Source organism: Zalophus californianus, chromosome 8, assembly GCF_009762305.2.
Source record: "Zalophus californianus isolate mZalCal1 chromosome 8, mZalCal1.pri.v2, whole genome shotgun sequence".
Classification (NCBI taxonomy): domain Eukaryota; kingdom Metazoa; phylum Chordata; class Mammalia; order Carnivora; family Otariidae; genus Zalophus; species Zalophus californianus.
In genome coordinates this window covers 66,338,964-66,364,506 of record NC_045602.1, presented here as the reverse complement: position 1 = coordinate 66,364,506, position 25,543 = coordinate 66,338,964, and the positions used below count along the sequence as shown (strand labels likewise).

Here is a 25,543-nt window from a genome sequence, read left to right as displayed (position 1 = left end):
CTTATGGCATTTGTCATTCTCTGTCGGGGCTATTTCAGTTATCTTTTGGAATTGGTGTTTTTGTTTCCTTTGGGTAAATACCCAGTCATGGAATTACTGGGTCCTATAATATTTCTATTTTTAATTTTTTGAGGAAACTCCATACTGTTTTCCAAAGTGGCTGCACCAATTTTTATTCCCCCAACAGTGCATGAGGCTTCCTTTTTCTCCACATCCTCGCCAACACTTGTTATTTCTTATATTTTTGATAGTAGCCATTCTGACTGGTGTCAGGTAATATCTCATTGTGGTTTTAATTTGCACTTTTCTGATGAGTGATGTTGAGCATCTTTTCATGTGTTTGTTTGCCATTTATACGTCTTCTTTAGAAAAATGTCTATTCAGGTCCTCTACACATTTTTTAATGGGATTTTTTTATGGTGTTGAGTTGTATAAGTTCTTTATATATTTTGCATATTAGCCCCTTATCATATATATCCTTTTCCAATATTTTCTCCCATTCACTAGGTGGCCTGTTTTTTTGTTGATGGTTTCCTTTGCTGTGAAAAATCTTTTTATTTTAGTGTCCTGATTATTTATTTTTGCTTTTGTTTCTCTTGCCTGAGGAGACATACCCTTAAATATGTTGTTGAGGTCAATGTCCAGGATATTGCTGCCCATGTTTTCTTTTGTGACTTTTATGGTTTCAAGTCCTTAATCTATTTGAATTTATTTTTGTATATGGTATAAGAAGGTGGTCTTGTGTCATTCTTTTGCATGTAGCTCCCCAGTTTCCTCAGCACCCTTTGTTGAAAAGGCTGTCTTTTACCCATTATAAATTCTTGCCTCCTTTGTTGTAAATTAACTGACCACATAGGCATGGATTTATGTCTTGGCTCCCTATACTGTTCCATTGATTTATATGTCTGTTTTTGTGCCAGTACCATACTGTTTTGAGTACTATAACTTTGTAGTGTATCTTGAAATCTGGGATTGTGATAACCTCCTGCTTTGTTCTTTTTCAAGATTTCTTTGGCTATTCAAGGTCTTTTGTGGTTCCATGTAAATTCTAGTTCTGTGAAAGATGCTATTGGTATTTTGATAGGGATTGCTGTCAATCACTACGGACATTTTAATAATATGAATTATTCTAACCCATGAGCATGGCATATCTTTTCATTTGTTTGTGTCATCTTCAGTTTCTTTCATCAATGTCTTATAGGTTTTAGAGTATAAGACTTTAGCCTCCTTGGTTAAGTTTAATTGTAGGTAACTTATTCTTTTTGGTACAGTTATAAATGGGATTGCTTTTCTTAATTTCTCTTTTTGCTACTTTGTTATTGGTGTATAGAAATGCAACAGATTTCTGTGTACTAATTTTATATCCCGCAACTTTACTGAACTCATTTATTAGTTCTAATAGTAAGGCCATATATGAAAAACCCACAGCTAACATCATACTGAATGGTGAAAAACTGAAAGCTTTTCCTCTAAGATCAGGAACAAGACAAGGATGTACACTCTTACCACTTTTATTCAACATAGTACTGGAAGTCCTAGCTGCAGCAATCAGACAAGAGAAAAAGAGATAAAAGGCCTCCAGATTGGTAAGGAAAAAGTAAAACTGTCACTATTTGCATATGACATGATCTGATATGTAGAAAACCCTAAAGACTCCACCAAAGGTTCCTCCATGTGTTCTCATGGCTTGATAGCTCATTTCTGTTTATCACTGAATGGTACTCTATTGTCTGGATATACCACTTTTTTTTTTTTTTTTACTTACCTGCTGAAGGACATCTTGATTGCTTCTAAGTTTTGCCAATTAGAGTTAAAGCTGCTGTAAACATCTATGTGCAGGTTTTTGTGTTAAATTTATACCTTGGTTTTTGTTGTTGTTTATAAAATCATTTATTCCATTATATTTTTCAGCTGTTTTTTGCATATGTTGAAGTTGTTGATTCTGCACTTAATTTTGTATGCTGTAGCTTGACTAAATTATCTTGTTTGTAATTGTTTTTACATTATTTTCTTTTGAGTTTTCTAGATACATAGTTGCATCATCTGCAAATAGAAATAGTTTCACCTCTTCCATTCCAGCTCTTATGCCTTTAATTTTTAAAACCTCACCTAACTGCACTTGTTAATATGTTCAATACAAGGTTAAATGGCAATGGTAATAATCTTGTTCCTGACTCCACTGGGAATGACATTAAATAAGAATCTGACTTTTGAGTTCACACACACACAAACACATCATGAATAAGCTACTGTTTCAGCAGTTTCTGTTTCTAAAGGATAATGGCCCACAACATCTGGAGAGCCAGCCCGTGTATAGTTGTTCTTGAATGAATCTGGGTTTTTCAGTGAGAGTGCCTTGGATTAATAGATGAAATCCTTTCTCTTCCCATGGATGTGAGCTAGAGGCTTCAATTTCTAGTAAATACATTTCTAGCTGAAATTCTCTTTAACCTAAAGATATGCCTTCCACAGGAAAGAATATTACATTTGAAACTTCTCATTAATACGACAGCAGTGTCTTCCCCTTATTTCTGTATAGGACCTCTATATCCTGAGAACTGCAATCTTATGATAGTGGCATTAATTTTATCTTATGGAGACATTCTGATCCATTATAAATATTTCATTAATTTGTTTAGAGCATAAGTGAGTAGACTTTGGTAGCAATAGGAGGGTTAGAAGAGAGGGCTCAAACATGCAAAGAAAAGTCAAAGCTCATGATTTTATTATAGACCTTATGTGTATTTTAAATTACTTTCTAATTTACTTGTCCTGTTAGATGTATTTAATGAAAGACCAAATGTATGCTTTTAATAAAACTCTGTATTAAAGCTTCATGACAACTAGATTTTTTTTCTATTTGTCTCTTACAGAGGGCATAAAGACAAGATATTTGTGGTTAAGTGTAACCCACACCATGTTGACAAACTGGTTACAGTTGGGATGAAGCATATCAAATTCTGGCAACAAGCAGGTATTGTTGTTTGGGTTTATTGTTTATGTGGTTGAGAGCTTTAAAAAAAAAATCTATCTGAAAAAAAGCCCACCACCATTACCTAGCCAGTCTCTACAATTTAAAATTAAAATGTTCCTGGAAGACATTCTCTTCCAAATTCCACTTTGGGCTGTTTATGTCCAAGCTGTAAAACTTGGAACACTCTGTATGATGCTATGCATGTTTATCAATATCTAGGAAGCATTGGGAAATGTTCTGTAAAAACAATTATTTTTATATTTAATCATCTGTTCTGAAAGCTGTAATTATGTTGGACCACTGAACAAGAAATAAAATAATCACTTTGGTTGAGTGGATAACATTTTCAGTATTTTGAGCGTTCTTTTATTACTTTCTCACTGAATTTAAACATGAATTAAACCCCAACACTATACACAACAGGTGATCCAAATAAATTTTTGTGCGTTATAATATTGATAATAAGGATGAGTGAATAAGCATATCAAAACATGCAAGGACATCCTATTCTTCTCACTAATAAAGCAGACCTGTTATTGGGATTGTGAATTCTTAGTATTGGCTTAGGTACCACGCACACGAATCTTACACTGGACAAAATGTAAACACGCAACTGTTCCAGTGCTTTCCACTTTTAAAGAAAAGATAGTGGCACCCAACATGTCTGGAGAGCCGGTCTATGCATAGTTTTCTGGACTAGGTCTGGGTTTTTCAGTGCTTGTCAGGAAGTGCAGGGAAATGTGAACATCCTAAGGACAAATCTGATGTACCTTTTCCTACATAGTGATTCATTTTCTCACCCTAAAGTTCCCATGACAAAAATCGAGGCAAAACATATGTCACATGTTCACATTTTTCATTACTGCTAGTGTTGTTCGCATTCTCTTTGGTCAGCATTCATGAAGACTTTCCTAGCTAGCCCAGGCACTGAGTCCCTCCTCCGCTGGCTGGAATGGAACTGGCACTGAACCTTGGTTGGATGTATGTCTTGTTGGACTGAGATGCATAAAGACAGCCTCTCTCCAACCAGGACCTAAGTTCATTGAATGAAGAAGCTCCTTCTTCTCATCTTTATACCCCAGCATTGACCACTGTATCTACCACAAAGGGGGGGATTCAATAAACATTGAATTAATGAATGTGTAAATGAGAACCCCTCTTAGAATATTTTTGTTTATGATGTTTTCTGCCATCTTTATACATCTTTCCATATACATATAATGTAGACATACTGGGGTTTTCACTGAAGAGAGTCATTTCAGATGCTCATAGAAGGTGTCAGTATGTCAAAAAATAATAAATGCTCTTGGTCCACTTCAGGTGGGGGCTTCACCTCTAAAAGAGGAATTTTTGGAAGTGCTGGAAAATTGGAAACAATGATGTGTGTTTCTTATGGGCGAATGGAAGATCTAGTGTTCTCAGGAGCAGCTACTGGAGATATTTTTATTTGGAAAGATATTCTACTACTAAAGACAGTGAAAGCTCATGACGGGCCTGTGTTTGCTATGTATGCATTGGATAAGGTATGGCATATTTTCATCATTAGCTTTCTAAAATTATAAATTAGTCTGAGGAAGGCCCACACCAGCAGGATGCTTGCTTGTCTCTAAAGCCTATCTGAATTGGGAAATAGTTGTCGTGAATGGAGAGGAGTACAAATATTTTTAAAAATTCTTTCATTTATAATTATTTATTTATGTGCAGTTTCTACTGTTTTCATACTCGTTCCTCCTGGCTGTCAACCCTGAGAGCCCCTTAATAAGTGTTGAGATAATGTACAAACTCAGTAGCAGACGAGTCCTGAGAAATGTTTCAGCATTCTCTTTCTCCTTTGTACACAACAAGCAAAGACCTCAAAGTACCAAGTGGTTCGATTATTGTCCCACTCATCAATTTGACCAAAAGTTTAGTTGATAACCAGTTTGTTCCTGTGTAGACAGGTTCAGCTTTAACAAGAGTGTTAAAGTGAAGTCTTGGCTTTGCCTGTATTAGGGTTTTCCAGAGAAACAGAATCTGTAGGACATACATACACATACACATCTACAAAAAAAAAAAAAAGATTTATTATAAGGAATTGGTTCGTGCAGTTATGGAGGTTAAGAATTCCCACTGTGTCCTCTGCAAGCTGTAGCCCCTGGAAAGCTGGTGGTATAACTGAGTGCGAATCCAGAGGCCAGAGAACCAGGGATGCCACTAGTGTGCATCTCAGTCTGAGGATGGGAAAAGAGGAGATGTCCCAGCTCAGTCAGTGAGACAGAAAAAACAGGGATGAATTCCTCCTTCCTCTGCCTTTTGTTCTCTTCAGGGTCTCAAAGAATTGGATGATGCTCGCCCACATTGGGGAGGGCAATCTACTTTATTGAATGCACCAATTCAAATACTAATCTCATCTGGAAACACTCTCCCAGACACATACAGAAATAATATTTAATCAGAGCACCCTGTAACCAGTCAGGTTGACACAAAATTAATCACACCTGCTCTATTTCCACTTAAACTCATCTTTGTTGTCCAGCCACCTTCCTGCCCTACAGTGTTTTGTTGTTGTTTGTTGTTTGTTGTTTTTCAAAGAAAGATCACACTTACTGTCAGTACTATGAAAATACCTTGTTCAACCACTTTGCCAGAAAAATCCATTTTTTATTCACTGCCAGCTTGCTGGTGGTACCAGTTTGTCTACTCTCTGACCTCTAAACAGCATAAGCCACCCAACAAACCTAACTAAACCATGCCTCATTTTGCATTTCCCTGTTCCCAGGTAAATATGCTGAAGTAGGTTCTTGTTAGATGTGCAACTACAATGGTAGTTTTAGTGTTTAAGCTGTTTTACTGGCAAATTTGTTTTGGCTAAAACTGTACGTTAGACAAGATGAAAGTAGAAAGCAGGATCTGAGGAGGTCTCGAAGTTGATGTGCTGGTAACTTATTTAAACTCTTTCACTGCTTGGTAAATTAATCCAAAACATCATGTAAAATACCAGGATGTCACAGTCTAATTTGAATATAATTTGGGGATTGAGTCTCCCCTAAAATCTATAATGAGAATATGGGTATTTAATATAAACAAAAACTTCAAAATATTATTTCCTTGTGAACTTCATTGAAATAAAGGAAACTAAAAGTCTCCAAGAAAACAATGAATTACTTAGTAGTTTTCATTTAAAAAAGGTTTTTCCTAAGAGCAGTTGGTATGTATAATTTGCCGGAAAGGAAAACTAGTAAGGCCAAGAAATCATAAGCTTAGAACAAGAATAAAGATCACTGTTCATTAAAAAACAAAAACAAAAACAAAACCTAATATGCTAATCATTTTACTTTCCAGGTTTTATAAAACTTAATCTGGATTTTAATTATTATGGGCATTGATGTCCATTGAACAAAATAAGATGGTTGTGTTACATGAAGTGCCTAAGTTCCTCTTAAAAGATAATGATGTTTTCTCCTGGAAGTAAATATCTAATTTGAACATATTTAGTAATCATTTTTAATTACAGTGTTAATTCCAGTTCATTCAGTAGGAATAGATGAGATGCCAGAAACTCTGCCAGGCTTTCCTGTTCCTTAGGCGCCCACATTGAAGTGGGGGACAGGGCACAGAAATGGCCATCCGGGACCTAGGGTGCCAGATACCAACGAAAGTTCTGGGGAAAGTGTTGGGAACACACACTGAGAATGTGCTTTATCCACTAGAGAAGTAGGGGAGGGATGCTTCTAGGAAATACTATATTAATATTACTTGTAATCAGGTTTTTCAGTCTCCTATATTTAGGAAGGAAACACAGACAAAGCTGCCTTTCCCAAGGGGGAGCCCTTTATAGGTGGGGTGGGCAACTTGTCATTTTGATGTGTATTTCATTCTTCCCATGTGTGCCTTCACAGGGTTTTGTAACAGGTGGAAAGGATGGAATTGTGGAACTCTGGGATGATATGTTTGAAAGATGCTTGAAGACTTATGCCATTAAAAGAGCAGCGTTGTCAACCAGCTCAAAAGGTGCCACCCCCAAATATGTGATTGGAATCTTTCTTTTTACAGGAATGGAAAAGATGGTACCGAAGTTCGTGGACACCCATTACTAAATCGGTTCTCCTCCTTCTGCAGTTAGACCTCTTGGCCCCTGGTAGAAATATCAAGGATGATTGCCTAGTACCTAGTACTTTTGAACTACAAAGATGGAGTATATGTGATTATGAGGCTTGTTGTTGTTGTTCTACTAAATGCACTATTTACAATATTAAGTACAACATTTCCCCCCTCAGGCTTGCTTTTAGAAGATAACCCTTCAATTCGTGCCATCACTTTGGGACATGGACATATCCTGGTGGGAACAAAAAATGGGGAGATCCTGGAAATTGATAAAAGTGGCCCAATGACACTGCTTGTTCAGGTACTGTGTACATATGCTAACGCATGGTTCCCATCACAGCTGGGACTTGGGTGAGGCCAGGGGGCCGGTTAGGGTGCAGTGTTGAAGTACGCACTCAGTCTCAGGGTGGTGCAACTGCTGTGTTAATGACTTATTGTAATATAACAAATTGCCACAAATCTAGCAGCCTAAAACAATACACGTTTATTATCTTAGCCTTCTATGGGTCAGGAGTCCAAGCATGGCTTGACTGGGTCCTCTGCTTAAAGTTTCAGAAGGCTACAGGAAAGGTCAGGGCTGCAGTCTCATCAGAGGCTCACCTGAGGGAGGATTTGCTCCAAGATCATGCAGGTTGTTGGCAGAAATCACATCCTTGTGGTTGTAGGACTGAGGGTTGCATTTCTTGCCAGCTGTTGGCCAGAGGTCACCGTCAGCTCCCAGAGGCTGTACACAGTTCCTTGCCACATGGGTTCCCCAACATGGCTGCTTGCTTCCTTGAAGCCATGAAGAGAAAGAGAAAAAAACAGGCACTGGTCTTATGTCACCTAATCATATCATCAAATGCATGTAATCAGGAACAACCATACCCTTTGCCCTATTTTATCAGTTGGCAAATAGTGACAGGTCATGCAACACTCGAAAGGGGGTGATTACACAGGGGTGAAAACCAGGAGGATCATGAAGGTCACTTCATGAATGTGTCCACCACAGTCTTCCCTCTGGCTGCAATAATTACTGTCCCTACCATATGCAGAGTACATTCCCCCCCCCACCCCCAAGAGTATTATCCCATTACAGTATCTGCTCAAAGTCCATAACCTCATTGTCTAAATCAAGTTCAGGTGTGGAGGAGGCTCTTTAGGTATATTTCTTCTCGATCTGTCAATCTATAAAACTATCAGGACAAATTATTTTCTCTACTCACACCAGATATACAAATATCTCCTTAGATTTTTTGCCTCATTCTAGTCTTCATCTTGGTGCATATAAACACATGACCTACTTCTTGCCCTCCATCTCCCCTCAAGAATTATATTCAGGTAAAATCACATTACAATAACATCAACAGAATCCTCAAAAATCAGTGAAGTGATAAAATCTCACTTGAGGGGGTGAGACTATGTGGAGGTGACAGATAGTCCTACCCAATTTAGTGATGGACAGGCCTTATTTGTAGATGGAAGAGGCTCAGATTGGGATGAGGGTGTCCATTCAGAAGCTGGAGTGAAAAAAATATGCATAAAAATATGTTATAATAAGCTTCAGGACTTTTGTGGGTCCAATAGAGAAGCTTCACCTCCTTCTCCTACAGGCTTGCTATATTAGAGATGAACCCCAAAATCCCACTGAGAGTGGCCCTCGGATTTGCTACATCATGGGAACAGGTCTGCGCACACACCGTGGTTCAGAACACTGTGAGGTTTTAAAAATGCATGTGCCCAAGTCCCACTCAGGATATCCTGAGTAAGAATGTGTTTAAAGAAGAATTCTGTGTTAAAAACAAACCTCAAAAGCTCTGTAGCTAGGGGTGCCTGGGTGGCTCAGTCGGTTAAGCATCTGCCTTTGGCTCAGGTCATGATCCCAGGGTCCTGGGATTGAACATCACATTGGACTCTTTGCTAAGCGGGAGCCTGCCTCTCCCTCTCCCTGCCACTTCCCCTGCTTGTACTCTCTCTTTCTCTCTATCAAATAAATAAATAAAATCTTTAAAAAAAAGAAAAAGAAGAAGGAAGGTAAGATTCCAAGCCCATTCCTATACCACTTGAGAAACTTCCAGCCTGTCTTGCTCACTGTCAATTCCTATGTTATGCAGAAATTTAGTCCCATTAGATAGGAAAATGCCATGTTTAAGTCAGTATATGAGGCAGTGATTTAAAAGGGTCTCAGAGCCACACAACCCTGTCCTCAAGCAAAATGTAAAAGGGACTTGGTCTGGGAAAGACCTCCAAGCACATCCATTCTGGGGGGACATTGGGGTTGACACCTGACCCATCCTCTGACCATGACCTTTGGGATGAGAGGCTTCTGAAGGGAAGAAAACTAGAAAACTAGGGATGTAGGGTACTCCAAATCCAATAAATTCAAAGACAGTATCTACACCATTTGGCCCTTCTCAGATATTTGAATGTCAACATGTCAGCTCTGTTTGGAACTTCTGCCAAATTATTGTTTTGCTCAGTTTCCCTGTTAAACCAGAATCATCCAGTTTCTCTTCAGAAAGCCACCTGTTCCCTGAAGCAGTCCAAGTACAAACACCTTTCCGATGCTGTGTATGGTCTTCCTTTTTGCTTTACTAAGCAAAGTCTTTTTATAAGTAGACACTAAACGCAGAAATTCAGTGAACAGTCTGGTCTGTTTTATTGTTCTATGCACTAATCTATTCTTTACACTGCTTTATTGAGTAATAAATTACAGGAATCAGTAATTTTCTCCCTAATTGTTCATTTTTAAAACACTTTTATCTTATTTCTAAGTCATTTATGTGTGTGTGTGATAAGATATAGGTATATGGAATTGGCCCAATGCCTATTAAGCACCTTTTAGTTTTCTGATATTCACTGTATAGAATAATGTGTGAACAAACACTGAACCTGAGTTATTCCCAGGACACTTGATATGAAAACTGAGCTTTTGTTTGGCCAAATGCTATGCATTCAAAGGACTAAAATTAAATTAATAAGAATATTGCTGTCCAAACTTAAACTTATACACTGTTATGTGTCACTTGTATCTCAGTAAGACTAGAAAAGAGAAATATGACAACCAAATGCAATGCATATGCCTTAATTGGATTTTTTTTTTAAAAGTAATTACTTTTTTTGGAAAAAATAAAGAATATTGCTGTCCAATCCCTCTGACAGAGATAGGTGGTTACCTACATCTTTTAGAACATGGGTTTATTCATAAAGGTGCTTTGTGTCACGATCAAGCTGTTTTGCAAGTGTATGTGTGCCTATATATACTGTGTTAACTCAATATCAAGCAAGAGGATCAAATGAGGGTATTTTATTATTTACCCAGATGTTTCTAAAAGGAAAGACATTTGGCATCATATAAACAAAGCTTATGAGCAACGAGTCCATGTTTTGCTTTACAAATGAAGATTTTGGCATCATGTAGGCCCAGCTTTAGATTTAAGTTCAAATGAAAAAATTATTCAGTGCTTTCATTTTGGTTTAAGGAAGCTCAGCCTGTGTTTGTTCATATGTGAACCTGCTGGGTCTACAGCACAGTGCTACGGAAGGGCTAGCCAAGAAGCGTGAACCGAGTTGATATGGCTTTGTTTCCTCTCCCACAGGGGCACATGGAGGGAGAAGTATGGGGGCTGGCAGCCCACCCTCTCCTGCCCATCTGTGCAACGGTGAGTGATGATAAAACACTTCGGATCTGGGAATTATCCTCCCAGCACCGTATGCTGGCAGTTCGAAAACTCAAAAAAGGTACGTGATACCACTTTACACATCTGTCAAAGTATTTACCAACAACAGAATGTGTTGCATTCATTCATTCACTCAACTTATATTTACTGAGTGTGCCTGGTACATGCCCCCACTTATGCCAGGTAATGGGATTTCAGTGTTCGTTGCTACAGACGGAAATTACAGAAAGCCGGCCTGATCTATTATTTCCTTCATTTTCCTTGCACTGCACAGACATTTGCCACCTGGGGGCAATATGTCCTTCTTCTTCTCCTGGTGGAGCTCTGTGGAAGTCTGTTGAAACCCATCAGCTTGTAAAGAATGCTTCTTTGTCTTTATGTCTAACAGTCTCTACAACTGATTTTATTACTGAAAAGCAAAAGTTTTATTAAAAAATAGTTAATATCAAGAAATGAGTAAATATGTATTTAACACTCTTTGCTACTAGAACAAAGAGGTATACCAAGAAGTGCAAATTCGGCAAACATTTATTGAGTAGCTTCTGTGTGTCAGGTCCTGGGGATCCCAAGATGAACGGTCCCATCTCTGGTGTCAGAGATGGACAAGATTCAGAGTCCCAGCAACAGATGGTCCACTCAAATAGGGCGATTTGAGGACAGTCTAAAAATGGGACCATTTGTTAAAGGGATGGGTAAGGTGTTGAGGAATGACGAGGGATAGTGCAGCGCCGTGCAGCTGCTAACAGCCAGGTCCCTTCATCAGCCCTGGGCCTGAAGGGGCAAGAGGAGAGAGCAATGCTAGAACCCAGAAGTGAGAACTTTGTGAGAGGACAAGCCGGAGAGGAGCTAGGACCTTCAGCCCAGGGCTGCCGCCAGTGCATAGTGACCCTGCAGGGGAGGCAGCTACGGGGGTACAGAGCCCAAACTCCCTGTTCCCCCTTCCTCCTTTGCGCCCTCCCTCGAGTCTCTTGTTCATGCTCCCCCTGGGCCAAACGCAGCCAAAAGCCAGAGGGCCAGGGAGACCACCGACGCGATCTGCGCAGGCCAGCAGAAAGCACAGAGAAGGGTGGAGAGCGGATGTGGAGCGACAAATGAAAGATGTCTGGCATAAGCAAGGTTGTGTGGAGAGGCTCAGGAGAAGGCCTGCTGCCAGGGACAACTTCAGCAGGGAGGAAACCCGAGAGCTGAGGCTCAAAGCATTTGTGGAAGTTCCTGGGGAAGGATGAGATGGGGCCTGGCCCTAAAATATTTATATGGGGTAGTTTTACAAGTAGAGAGACATGGAGAATATATTGCAGGGGAATAAAATGAAAAAAGATGTCAACACAATAGTAACAGTGATGGTGGCTGATCCTGTTGAGTTGGTGACTCCTAGCAGTTTGCATTTGGTCTTCATGGGAACCCAAGGAGTAAGGCCATTATTATTACCACGTACAGATTAGGAGACTGCGGCACAGAGAACTTCGGTTGTTTGCCTGAAATTGCACTGAACTCCCACCCAGACAGAGTGGCTTCAGAGAACACGCCTACGGCTACTGCCAAAAGCCGTTTTTCTCTGCCATCTTGCCTTTCTTTACAGTGGACTTGTGGGCTTTAGTAAGTGGGGGAGCCAAGATTCAAACCCAGGTCTGACTCCGAAGCCCATGCTTCTCGCCACTGCAAGACTGAATCATTTGACCACGAATTTATACTGGGAAAATGATACACTGAGACCTCCTTGTGAGTGACTTCAACGTCAGACGGTGGATTTTATTCACTGGGTTAAAAATTAGTTCAAAAGAACAATTACCAACATATCTTAGATGGGATGACCGTTCAATCCAGTTTATAGCAGTTTTCCTGGTGTAATTATTACTAGCTCTCCCCTTCACTCTGAGAAGTGTCCTGGTTTGTATAATAAAGTGTATGGTTAACCTCATCTTGATGACTCTCCTCAAGGGCAGGCTTGTCTTTTGTTCTCTCAGCCCTGGCACCATGCGTGACTCACAGTACATAAATAACTTGTTGCTACCTGAGTGCATGAATGAAGATAGAATTTAGATAAGGCAGTTTGCAGTTACTGGTATGACATAGCTTTCAGCATACCATGAACCGTGACAGAGGGGAGTGTGTGGAAGCTGAATTTGGAGTGCCTTAGCACAAAGCTGTATGATTGTCCCATCCCTGGGGCCGTGCTTACCAAAGTCTTGACAATAAGGGGGGCAGGATATTATTAAACAGGATTCCTATTAAACACCCCACACACAGAGTCCACACTCATTCAGAAATATCTCTCTGTGACCCTGCAAAGCAGGAGAAAACATTGCTCACGTGGCACTGGCAGCTCGTACTATTTAGAGACACCTTTTGAAAGAGTATTGTCCACAACAGAAGAGGCAGGATAAAATCTATCACCTCTAGAATTATGCCTTAGGACCCATGGATCAAAGACTTGGAGTGACTCTAAGATCAACAAGGTCTCTAAAGCAAGTTTTGTGTGTAAGGCATGATATCCAAAAAAACAGTTTCTAGAAACTGAATTCCAGAATTCCCATTCTTAAGTATTATCTCTCTTCTTGGGAGCAAAGGTACTGGTTTTATTAATCCTTTACTCCTTTCCCCCATTCACTCCTGGGGTCTTTTGAAAATCCCATGTACTCAAGTAGTAAGAAATGAATGGATAAACCTTCAAGAAATAGAAAAGGTTTTGTTTCGTGGGGTTTTGTTGTTAGTTGTTTTAGCATTCCGATCATTGCCCTTGGGTTTGAAGAGAAAATACATTCTAAATTACAAAGTTTTAGTTCTCACAAGTAATGTTAAAGACACAGTCACATGTCTATGTGTAATGCATATATGCAAATGTCCATCTCTTCATTGAGTTTGTTTGATAACAGAATCATGGCAATAACTGTTCTTCGTGGATTCTTTTGTAGGGGGAAGATGCTGTGCCTTCTCCCCTGATGGGAAAGCCTTAGCAGTTGGCTTGAATGATGGGAGTTTCCTGGTCGTAAATGCTGACACTGTTGAAGACATGGTCTCCTTCCATCACAGAAAAGAAATGATCTCTGATATTAAATTTTCAAAAGGTGAAGATTATAGCAGAAACTTTCTAGAATATGTCAGGACAAAAATTTATAAGAATAGACTATTTAAATACTTCCTTGACCTTTTCCCCATTTTGAAATAAGCTCCTGGAAACAAATTCCTGTATAAAATGTTTGGGTGTTAACTGCACATTTTCTTTACAGATACAGGAAAATACCTTGCTGTGGCCTCCCATGATAACTTTGTGGATATTTACAACGTCCTTACAAGCAAACGTGTTGGCATCTGTAAAGGTGCTTCTAGTTATATTACACATATTGACTGGGACTCAAGAGGTAAAGTATGTTGAGGCTTCTAAGATATAATTTTTGTTTTAAGAAAGTCAATATCCATTCATGTATTGTTTCCAGAGAGAAGAACAGTTGAGTTTTGGAGAAAAGCAGAGTGGGAAACCCACAACCAATATAAATGACTGTAACTTTACACCTCAGGGGCACCTGCTATTAACATTTTGAGTATTTTTTCTGTGTTATTACTACTACTACAGTTACTATTATTAATTCAAGCCTTTGAGTTTTAAGACCGTTAAAGGTACACGATGCCTTCTGTTACCGTAGCAAGCCACCCCTTCACCTTTGGGTTCGGCGTGCTGTGTCGTTGCCTTGTGTCTCTCCCTTCCTGTTTTCCCTTTTCCTGTCAGTGCTCCACCTCCCGGAGAACTGCCCAGGAAGTCTCCAGCAATTTTCACCTTCCAGCAGAGGTAGAGAGCTCCATTCAGCTCACCTAATATCACCCTACTCTCCAAAACTCCCAGCCGCCCCCCCCCACCTCCTCTAAGTCATGCCCATAACAAATCTAGTTTCTACCATGTGTGAAGTTTTAAGCCAGAAAATGTGAATGATTCAGAAGTAAGACAAAGTTCCTGTAGTTCTCCACCAGAGTTTATAAGTTAGTGAGGGAGACATACTTGTACTTGAAGTACAGGCGCCCAAACGGTAAGGCACTGGAATGAGAAACAGTAAGTCACGGGGCAGTGGCGTGCAGGGCCTCTGAATGGGCCATGTCAGCATTAAGCACCCAGGGTGGAGCAGCATTATTACAGTGTGGGTCACTTTTTTTTTTATTATTATTATGTTATGTTAATCACCATACATCATTAGTTTTTGATGTAGTGTTCCATGATGGGTCACTTTCAAGTTTCATCTCAGAGACTTGGCTGATTTTAGAGTTTGGGGTAGGCATGTAGGAATGGGCGGGGTCCCAGCTTCGAAGAAGTTTTAGTTGACTGTGATAGAAAAGCACCAAGCCCAGGGGTGTCTTTGAGGAAAGAGCTCACAGGGGAATCCGTGGAGCCTCATGGAAGCAACGTCCTTTGAGATGGATCTTGAAAGATGAACGGAAGTTCACCAGATGGTGAAGTCTAGGACAAGCATTCCAAACTCAGAAGGAATATGGCATGTCAAGACAGGAGATGGGAAGAACAGGGGAGGTTAAGAAATAGTGATGTTGGGTGGCTGAGGGCAAGAAGGGAGGAGGTTGTGGAGGGACAGATCAGGACAGACTGCAAAGGAACATTTATATCATGCCAGGGAGCTGAGCACTGAACTTTATCCTGGAGGTATTAGGTAACTCTAAGGGACTTAGGGTGGGGCATTCCCTGCCACCTCAGGAGGACGAGTAAGCCTGGAGTGGGAAAGCAACTAAAATCAGCCAGGAGAGAGAGGGGCTGAGGGCCTCAACCCAAAAGAGATGATTTCAGAGTTGCCAGAATACTTTATTTCAAGTATTGCTTGAAGTACTGGCCATAGACAGATGGCTCCTTCTGCTAGGCGGGTATTCATTTGTAATGGTACCTGCTGCCCTGGGATTTGGACTTTATTTGAGCCTTACAACCCATAGACGTTTTATACAGGGCACTAGATGGAGGGAAACATGCCGTGAATTGTAAGGTGCATGTTCCAGCAAGGGCAGAGGGAGATCACATAAGTCCCTCTCACTTTCACATCAGAGCCCTGCCAGACACAGTGTCAAGGGCCTAGGCTGGCGTTGGTGACCAGGCAGTACACTGATGGCCTGAGAGTGCTCTAGGGACCAGTGAGGCTGAGAGGGTAGAGGGACACAGTTGATTCTCAGCGCCCGCCCCCCCATGCATGTTCTCTGCTTTATTGTTTAAAAAAAAAAAAAAAGGAGTGACTTCCCCCTGGATATCCTCTTGCTAACGTCCCTATTTATGCCATCATGGGAGCAGGGTTTAGAACACTCAGGGCCAGCCTTATGCATACACAGAGTAGAGTACGGATCATTTTGTTGGGGATCCAACACCCACACAGTACGTGGCACAGCGTGTGAAATCCCACCATTACAGCGACCATTGGTGGGGGGGGGGGGCTACACTCAGTTATTATTTATGTGAGAAAATGGGACATAGGAAGAATAAATTTCAATTGGGAAGATTTCTTTTACATTAGTTTTAACTGTGGTAAATACACATAAAATTTACCATCTTAACCATTTTTAAACGTACGGTTCCGTGGCATTAGCTGCATCCACATTGCTGTGCGCCCTTCACCACCGCCCATCTGCACAAACTCTCTTGTAAACCATCAATAACTCCCCTTCGCCCTTTCTCCCAGCCTCTGATAACCACCATTCTACTGTGTCTCCATGAATTTGACTACTCTAGGTCACTCATGTAAGTGGAATCAGACAGTATTTGGGTTTTTTTTTTTTAAAGATTTATTCATTCATTTTAGAGAGAGAAAGAGAGTGAGAGAACATGAGCGAGGGGAGGGGCAGGAGGAAAGGGAGAGAGAGAATCTCCAGCAGACTCCCCGCTGAGCACAGAGCCCGATGTGGGGCTCGATTTCAAGACCCTGAGATCACTATCCAAGCTGAAATTAACGAACTGAGCCACCCAGGCGCCCCCAGTATTTGTTTTTTGTAACTGATTTATTTCACCTAACATAATGTCCTCAAGATTAATCCATGTTGTAGCATGGGTCAGAATTTCCTTCCACTGTATGTATAGACCACATTTCGTTTATCTAGTCATCCATCAATGGACCCCTGGGTTGCTTCCACCTTTTAGTTATTGTGAATAATGCTGCTATGAACATGGGTGTACTAGACCTTGCTTTTAATTCTTTGGGGGTATAGACCCAGAAGGGGAATTGCTGAATCATATGGTGGTTGTATTTTTAATTTTTTGAAGAACCACTGTACCATTTTCCATAGTGACTGCACCACTTTACATTCTTACCAGCAGAGCGCAGGGTTCCAATTTCTCTACATCCTCACCAATACTTGTTATTTCTGGGGTTTGGGGAGGTCTTTTTATAGTCACTATCCTTATAGGTATGAAATGGTATCTGACTGTGGTTTTTACTTGCATTTTTGGTATTATTTTTTAATTCTGCAAATGTAGGGCACCTGGGTGTCTCAGTCTGCCTTCGACTCAGGTCTGGATCCCAAAGTTCTGGGGTCAAGCTCCACATCGGGGCTCCCTGCTCAGCGGGGAGCCTGCTTCTCCCTCTCCCTCTGCCATTACCCCTGCTCATGCTCTCTCTTTCTTTCTCAAATAAACAAATAAAATCTTTTTTAAAAAGTTAATTCTGCAAATGTGTAGGCCCCGTGTGCATCACTTAACTATATTAGAGATATAAAGAGGAGTAAGTCCTAGATGGAAAGAGCAAGATCTTGGCCAGGATCAGTGGGTCGCAATCATGCAGGTATCCAGGTGATGGCCTATATAGATGGCCCTCAGTGTGGAGCCAACACTTTGCAGGGAGAGAGGCACACCTCACTATTTCCATAATTCTGCCCTAAGCCAGCCTCTGTGGTCCATTGGAGCTCCGCGTGATGGAAAAGGCCCTGGGAGTGAGGAGGCTGAGTCTTTGGAAAGCGTCCTTGTCTCTTGTCCTAAGTGGCCCCTTGGGTCAGGTGAGAGCGTCAGACCAAATGTTTTCCACGGACAGAGAGGAGAATAGAATACCTCTGACTTTCAGGGGGGCGTTATGCCATCCGGAGAATAAGAGCAAGTATGCCCATGGATCTTCCCTGGTTTAACTCCAGTGTGATGGCCATGAGACCTGTGTCGCGTTGGTATGGTGTGCTCCTGACAGCCCAGCTCCCAGAGTGCCTGACCTCAGGGATGTGCCATACTGCCTCAAGAACAACCTAGCTCCTCATGGCAGGGCCTCGAGGGTCGGGCAGGGGTAGAGAGCAGAATTCAGGAGCAGGGATCTGTTTCATTCCTTTGATCTTGTCAAAAATAGTGAATACATTTGCCAGAGCCAGCTGGCTCGTCAGGGGTGGGGGATAGCGGCGCAGTCACTAGCCGCACGCGGCAGCCTTTCGTGTCCATGGCAACCACGGGTCCTAAGAAACCAGAAAGCACATCAGGCTGTTGCAGGAATATCAGCTACCCCTGAATGAAAGCTCCTGTACAGAATGCTCGAGAAAGAAAAGAAAAATGTGGGGAGAGATAAAATAAGGGAAGAACATTTTCTAGCTGATAGTAGTTCGTTTCTAGAAATATCAGGACTATAAGATTTTTACCAGTGAACACTTTGGGCCGTAATAGAATGCTCTTTGCCATTTTCATTGCAAATGGTCTGATATATTTAGTACATTTAGTATGAATTTTGGAACTGTTCTAACTTGTAAATCATATGGCAACTGGGATGATGGGTGTGAATCATTTTGTGGATTCTATAGCTCTATACACCTGCAGGGATTGTGGTTTCCTATGCCTGCTTAGTAATGAGGACATGTGGACCTTCCAGTTCTCTTCCTCCTTGTGAGTAGACATTTCTAGTGAATAAAAATTTGGGGATTCTGAAAGAATAGGATTACTCTTACTAAGGGGCAATTATACATGGATTATACAGATTTTTTGCTCTTTGCTTCTGTTCTCAGAATATTTCGGTGCTTATATGACAGAGCAGAAGGCAGCAGAAAAAAAGAGTGATGACCTAAATATTTTCTCTATGCTTAAAAAGAAAAAAAGAGTAATAACCTCAGTAAAGAATAGGGTGGGGGCAGGGGAAAGAATCACACCCATAATTCCACTTACCTAACAAAGAATTGTTGCAATTTTTAAAAATTCCTTCATATCCTTGGTTGCAAGGAACTCAAACCCACTCAGCTTAAAATTTTTAAAATCATAATGAAGAATGAGCTTATTGGGAAGATACAAGGATAGCTCATAGAATCCAAGAGCAGGAAGCAACGTCTCCTGAGGAACTGGCTTTAGGAATGAACCAGAAAACCAAGCAGGCACTTTGCCCTTCTTCTCTCCTCTCCTGCTCCGGGGCAGCTCGGTTCAGTGTCCACTGCTGTCCTCGGTCTGGTGTCTGTTTTTGGCCCCTCTCTCTGCACAGGCAGCTCTCCTTAATTCATCTGCACTCGGTCTACTCAGTCACCCCAAAATGCCACCCTCACTTCCAAAGTCCACATCTTATCCCAGCTAGGCACCCACTGATTGGGTCTCCTAGATTCTGAGTCCCATGGAAAGAGAATTTGAGTGCCCACTCCCATCTCTGGCCCAGCCCGTCCTGGGTCATTGTCCTCCAGAGGACAAACACGACCACAGGGGTCCAGCCCAAGGTGGGGGGCAGTTCTCAGGGAAGGGGCACAAGCTAGGTTGGTACCGCATGGGCATTATGGTGCTGGAGAGCACTTCCGGTGCTTGTCTCTTGTGTTTAGATTTTCTAATAATCTTGCAGTCATAAAGTGCTTCACTTAACTATGCTAATAATTTTAGGGTGTTCTTTAGGTAAAACATTATCTTTGAAACTATGGTGTAGAGTGAATTGTTGGGATTATCTGGGAATTATAATTCTTTGAATTCTCTTAGTATCTCATGGCCAGAAGTCATCTAAAATTAGCTGCTGAATCAAAGGCTGTTTTCATTGAATCCCTTAATCCCTTTTCCAGATCATTTGTTATTTGCACTTCCTCTTGAGAATCCTAAAAAATACTTTGTAGGTCTATTTAGTCATTGGAAAAATATTGATTATTCATTTTCTTATAATACTAAATAGCCAAAACTAATTTAACTACCTTTTTTTTCTCTTGTTTGTGTATGTTCAGCCATAAATTCAGGGAAATGTGCCCCTTTCTAAGGAAATGTTTTCAGATTCACTTGCTCCTCATGGCCAAGGCCCCTCATCACCATATTATAACCCAGCAAATTAGAAACAGTTAAGGTTTTCAGTTACAAAATTAGAGAGAATTATTTTTAATTAATCACTGAGAAATAGACCTGCATCTTCAGAAGGTTAGCCAAACCAGCCTGCAGACCCAGGTGGTACCCACCTGAGCATTAAAGAGCATGATAGAAGACACAAAGTTCTTTTTTGAAATTACTTTTTCAGGAAGGACATTTCAAGACCACTAGATGTACAGAGTTGTGGGGGAAAAGCGGGGGAAGAAATAGTATGATGTAAATATGCACAGAATTATTTACAGATGAAATATTAGGCCATCTGAGGTTTGCTTCGGAATAACCTGGTGAGGGCCTGGGTGGAGGCTCATGGAATGGGGTTGGGCCATGTGCTAATAACTGTTAGAGCTGAACATTGACTGGGCACATAGGGGTTCTTCATACTCTTCTTACTTCTATGTGTGTTTGAAATGTCCTGTGATTTAAAAATGCTGAAAAAATATCAGAGTCTGTATCTTTTCAGTCATTTAAATTTCAAGGCATAAAGAATTAGTGAGGTGTTAGGAGGAGAATCAGGGTATCTAATCTTTTTCAACATTAATCAAAATGAATCCAAGATTTTAATTTTACATCAGACCAAAAGACCATTTTTGTTCAACACTTTGTTTTGGGAAAATCTTGGATTTCTTTACAAATTTTCAAGTAAGATGGGGGGGATTTATAGGTTGTTTTACACATCCTTATCTTCCAGTTTCTAAACTTCAAAGGACAAATTTAGAATTTAGGCCTGGATAAATGTGGATGCTTGCCACAGGGTTCTCACTTCTGATGCCATAGTTCTTGCCAAAGCCGTTTCCTTTTACTGCACGCTTGTGCAACCAGGCAAATGAGCAAAAAATCCCGCTTTTTGTCAAGCTTTTGAAAAATATGTACTTCCTTTGCAACAGAGTAAAACATAGCAGGCTTGATTCTAGGAGGGATGTGCAAGGCCACATGAAAAGGGATGAGGTGCACATTAACAACCTCCTGGCTTCGGGGCCTACACCATACCATGTAATCACCTTTACATGCAGTTCTGGAGAATTCACCATTTATTTGCTCAATTTATGAGAATGATTCAAATGAATCAGAATAGTTGCAACCGTGCTTATCTCTTTACAATAGAAAGATAAATGCAGATGTGAATTGTCTTTCTGTTTCATTCTCTCATATCAGGAAAATTACTGCAAGTTAATTCGGGTGCCAAAGAACAACTCTTTTTTGAAGCTCCAAGAGGCAAACGGCATATAATAAGACCTTCAGAGGTAATAGTCCTACACAGAGCTTTTTAAAAAGTGTTTTGTGAAGATGTAATATGTGCATTTTAAATAAAAACCTGTCACTTATTATCCCTCAGTATGGGTTATATTCAGTGTACCTTTAAGCCTGCTCGCGTCTTAAATCTGACTGCTTAATCGGGTTCCCTACATTCTGAGGACCTGTGGATTCCCCGGGCTGCTGATGTAGCATCATGTATTCGTGCAGTCAGCCTTCAGCTCCATTTCCCTCTGCTGGAAGCCACCGACTAAGCTAACAGCTTGGATGCCACGTAGTACTTCTTCCACTGGACACACCCTGTCCTTTTGTGCACAGCTTTCTGTGAACATCAATTGTTGAAACATGCTTTCCCACTCTTTACTATTTGTTATATAGTAATACCTTCTGCAACAACAGTGAGAGAAATTACTTTTCAAAACAAAACCTATCTACAGCCTGACCATCCATTTGTATCAAACTCTTTCCCTTCTCCCTGTTTTCCTAATGTCCTTGGCCACTTAACGTCATTTTTTAATTGTTGAAATTAAAGCCTATATACAATTTTTGAATCCATGACCTAATGCCATCCTAAAGGCTCAGCTGCTCTTGTGGGCAAGTGGCTCTCTCAGGGTCTGTGCTAATGTGGATGGCCAAAAGGTAATTGCATGATAGAGCACTAAGGACCTCCGCTTCGCCCCAGGAGGCAATTTATTTGCTATGTAACCTTTGAAGAAAGAAAAGGAAATCTTGCTTCTTTAGAGGGAAAGGGGTCAGAGGATACACAGCTGAGGGACAGGCATCTGCCTCTCTCTGGAACTGCAGTTTGCTGGTAATAGAAACTATCCCATGGTTGCAAAGTGCCCCCAGGGACCCTGGGACATGGGCGCATTCATGATGTTTTCGTGGTTTCTAAAAGAAGTACAAATGCATTATGTAAGAAACAGAAGTTGTTATAGATGATGACATCATATTCATGGAAATTGTTTACTAATCAATTGCTCTCACTCCCAGATCCCAATTTATTTATCTCTGAATAGTTGCTGTTTTAACTTTTTAAAAGAAATTTCTGTTGCCTTGAGTAAGAGATATTTTAACTTATGTCATTTGTTCACTGGATACTTGGTGAATGTGCCGGGCCCTTCATATGCCTGTATTTTTGTCTGCAGAAGTGCCTTGTGTGATGGTTGTCAGTCTCCTTTTACAGAGAGGGAGATGAAAGCTCCAGGAGAGTAAGAACCGTGGAGCTGTGGTCCCAGTCTTGAGGGGTCCATGTGTGACTCGGCAGCTAGACCACGGGGCCTCTTGGATTTCTCCTGTGTAGTTAAGCATCATTTTACACCACTGCATCTGTGTTTTCCCTTCATGTTCTGGTGCCCCAAAATAGGTATACTGAAATAAAATCCAGTCTAACCAAGTGGTGGAGGGGGAGTGATGCCAACTTGGGACCAATGAGCACTTACTACATATAAGAAGAGTAGGCACAAGAGGGAAGTTCATGTTACGAGGCTTCTTGCAATGCCAGGCTCGGGCCGTGAAGAGCTCACTTGTCCCTCTGTGGTACACAGTTGGTATCCCAGAGGCTGATGTCTGGTGCTGCTGTCTGGGGAGGCCATCCAGCTGATGTTTCCACGCCTGGGCCTCCCTGGTCTTGCCCCCTCAGAGCACCAGAGAGGCAGCTCAGCATTTCCTTTACCAGTACTGTCAGGCCCTTCAGCTGCATATGAAGGATTTGGGAAATCCTCTTTCCACGAAAGATTAAAAACAAAACAAAACAAAAAAAAACAACCATGGTGAAGCTAATGCAAAGCTTACTGAGCAAATTGTGAAGTATGACAAATATTAAAATGTCTATTTAAATCCTCCTGCTGCAGCCCGGTGCAGTTAAAGCCACACTAAACTAGGAGGCCAGCTCTCTTGAGCTCGCTTCCCCTCTGCTCCTAAGCCGGCTGTGCTGGACGTGGCTCACCTCTCTGGGCTTCAGTTCCTTCCCTTGGAAAATCATGATGGTAATGGCACATCTGCCCAAGGTGAGGTGCTGTGGAAAAGACCCTTTGAGGACCCTTCTTCCATCTAAGTTCCAGGATTTTTTAACAAGTTTACCCCCTTGGGGTTTTGCGAGTTACAGGGGGTCATTCTTAATGTTCCATTTTACATGCAATTTCCATAGCTTCCAACAAATGAGATATTTGCCTGGGGACCATGGTACCCAGATCTGGCCAAGGGTGAGCTGCTGGGGTGACCACAGGGTGAGCCCTAGATACTGAGGTTAGGGAAAGTGGCACAAAGGGTGCTAGCCCTGCGGATGGACAGGAGGGTCTAAGAAATGGAATCTAGAACCTGGAAGGGAGTCAGTGGCCAGAAAGCCTGCTTGTACAACCAGCAGGAATGGTTCCCTTCTCTTCCCGTGAAGGCCAGTTTAAGCCACCTCAAGTCGCCTCAGTCTGCGGTCCTGCCCGAGGCACCCCAAATCACTAGGGCCAGTGCAGCTTTTTGGTTCCAGTTCTGCATGGGTCCAGAAGGGACACAGAACATGAAATGAGGAGACATTTGAGTAACTAAAACACATTCAACACCTCCCCACGTTTTGTGACTAATACCCTAGCTGCATCTTTATCTTGCCGTTTCCCTGTAATGCTAAGGGATACTAGCAGATCAAAGCCCCCAGGAAAGTCTAATACAAAGTGTGGTTACTGTTGTTTATTTTAAAAAGGAAAGCCTAGATTATATCAGGGTTGGACCTATACGAATTTTAAGTCTTCTGTCCATGAATTTCAGACAAAATAGTGTTAAAGGATAAAATACACATTCATGGCAATGCAATATGAACAATCCTTCAGATTTTTAAGATAGTCTCTGTGCTAGCTGCAGAATCTTAGTACTCATTCCTTCTAGAAAGCAGCCCTTCAAAACAAAAGTTATATCTGTGACTTTTTAAAATAGTTTGCTAACTGATCAGCCCGAGTGATCAATGTAGCTCAGTGGTCCTCACTTGGGAGCAGTTTTGCCCCCTCTCCCAGGGACATTTGCCAATGTCTGAGGACAACCTGGGGAGGAGGACTGCTGGCATCCAGGGGGTAGAAGACGGGGATGCCGCTAAAATACTACCGCGCACAGGACAGCCCCTGACAACAGAGAATCATCCGGCCCAAAATGTTAATAGTGCTGAGACTGAGAAACCCTGATCCAGCTTATGGATTCAACGATGGTAAATATCTAGGGAAGAACTAAAAAACTTTCTTACTCTCTGGTTTCCACAATTCTGAAATGTTGATTCTATCTGTAGAAAAATATATGGCTATCTGACTGTAGTGTTTACTAAGATAATGCAGATGCCACTCAGAAAATGCAGCTTAGAACTTCCGCACCTCAGATCACAACACAAATGCCTGATGTTGGCGAAGTCGTTAGTTAGAACGACTCTGCTTCATATCGTTTCTTTTAAAAGAAAAACAGATGATACAGCATAAGGAATGCAGTCAGTGGTATTGTAATAGGGCTGGATGGTAACAGATGGGAGCTACACTCATGCTGAGCAGAGCTCAATGGACACATAGACTTGTCCAGTCACCGTGCTGTACACTGGGAACTAATGCAACGTTGCACACCAACTGTGACTGTGCTTCCATTAAAAAAGATCTCTAGGTTGTGCGAAAGTATGTTAACTTTCTTTCCTTCTTTTTAAGATTGAGAAGATCGAGTGGGACACATGGACATGCATCCTGGGGCCCACCTGTGAGGGCATCTGGCCCGCGCATAGCGACGTGACCGATGTCAATGCGGCCAGTCTTACCAAAGACTGTTCCCTCCTAGCAACTGGAGATGATTTTGGCTTTGTTAAGCTTTTCTCCTATCCCGTCAAGGTAATACTGCATGTTTATTATATATACTTGCTCAGTCTCGTTAATAACTTCAAATCTATGTATCGTATCTAAGTGGATTTTTAAATATGGAAGGCATAAGCAGTCATTAATGTCATCAGCAGCCCTCTTGTTATGAATGCTATCTAAACACCTCATGACTAGTTTACTATAGAAGTCCGATTCTCGTGTTATCGAATTCCTCCTTGAAAGGCCTTCAGTGGCCATTAAATCCAACACCTCACCAACTGTGAAGGAGGAATTTCTTCACAATGTCTTGGACCAGTGTCTTTCCAACACATACTACCATACGTCCAGGGAGGAGGGATTTACTACCTCACAAAGCAGCCCAATTCATTGTTAAATAGTTGAATTGTCAAAATGTTCTGTTCTATACAGAGCGGAAATTTCTTCTCTTTAGCCAAAGTTCTGCCTTCTGAACCCTCACTAAATAACTGCAGTTCCTCTAACGGTCTTTGTGTGG

The 25,543-nt window shown here is 41.3% G+C and overlaps 1 protein-coding gene across 10 annotated transcripts in view; it reads left to right on the top strand.

The window, feature by feature from the left end:
- The window catches only part of EML6 (EMAP like 6), a 272,181-nt gene that overhangs the window by 197,611 nt on the left and 49,027 nt on the right, over nucleotides 1–25,543 (top strand). For all 10 annotated transcript variants that reach the window (XR_004820268.1, XR_004820267.1, XR_004820266.1 and 7 more), the window contains 9 exons: nucleotides 2,874–2,974; nucleotides 4,295–4,497; nucleotides 6,853–6,964; nucleotides 7,231–7,358; nucleotides 10,636–10,777; nucleotides 13,629–13,781; nucleotides 13,944–14,075; nucleotides 21,122–21,210; nucleotides 24,886–25,062. Coding sequence is in view for 7 of the 10 variants with exons in the window: in XM_027623736.2 (XP_027479537.1) it covers nucleotides 2,874–2,974; nucleotides 4,295–4,497; nucleotides 6,853–6,964; nucleotides 7,231–7,358; nucleotides 10,636–10,777; nucleotides 13,629–13,781; nucleotides 13,944–14,075; nucleotides 21,122–21,210; nucleotides 24,886–25,062 (1,237 nt within the window). In the remaining 3 variants the exon portion in view is untranslated. The remainder of the gene's footprint in view (nucleotides 1–2,873; nucleotides 2,975–4,294; nucleotides 4,498–6,852; nucleotides 6,965–7,230; nucleotides 7,359–10,635; nucleotides 10,778–13,628; nucleotides 13,782–13,943; nucleotides 14,076–21,121; nucleotides 21,211–24,885; nucleotides 25,063–25,543) is intronic.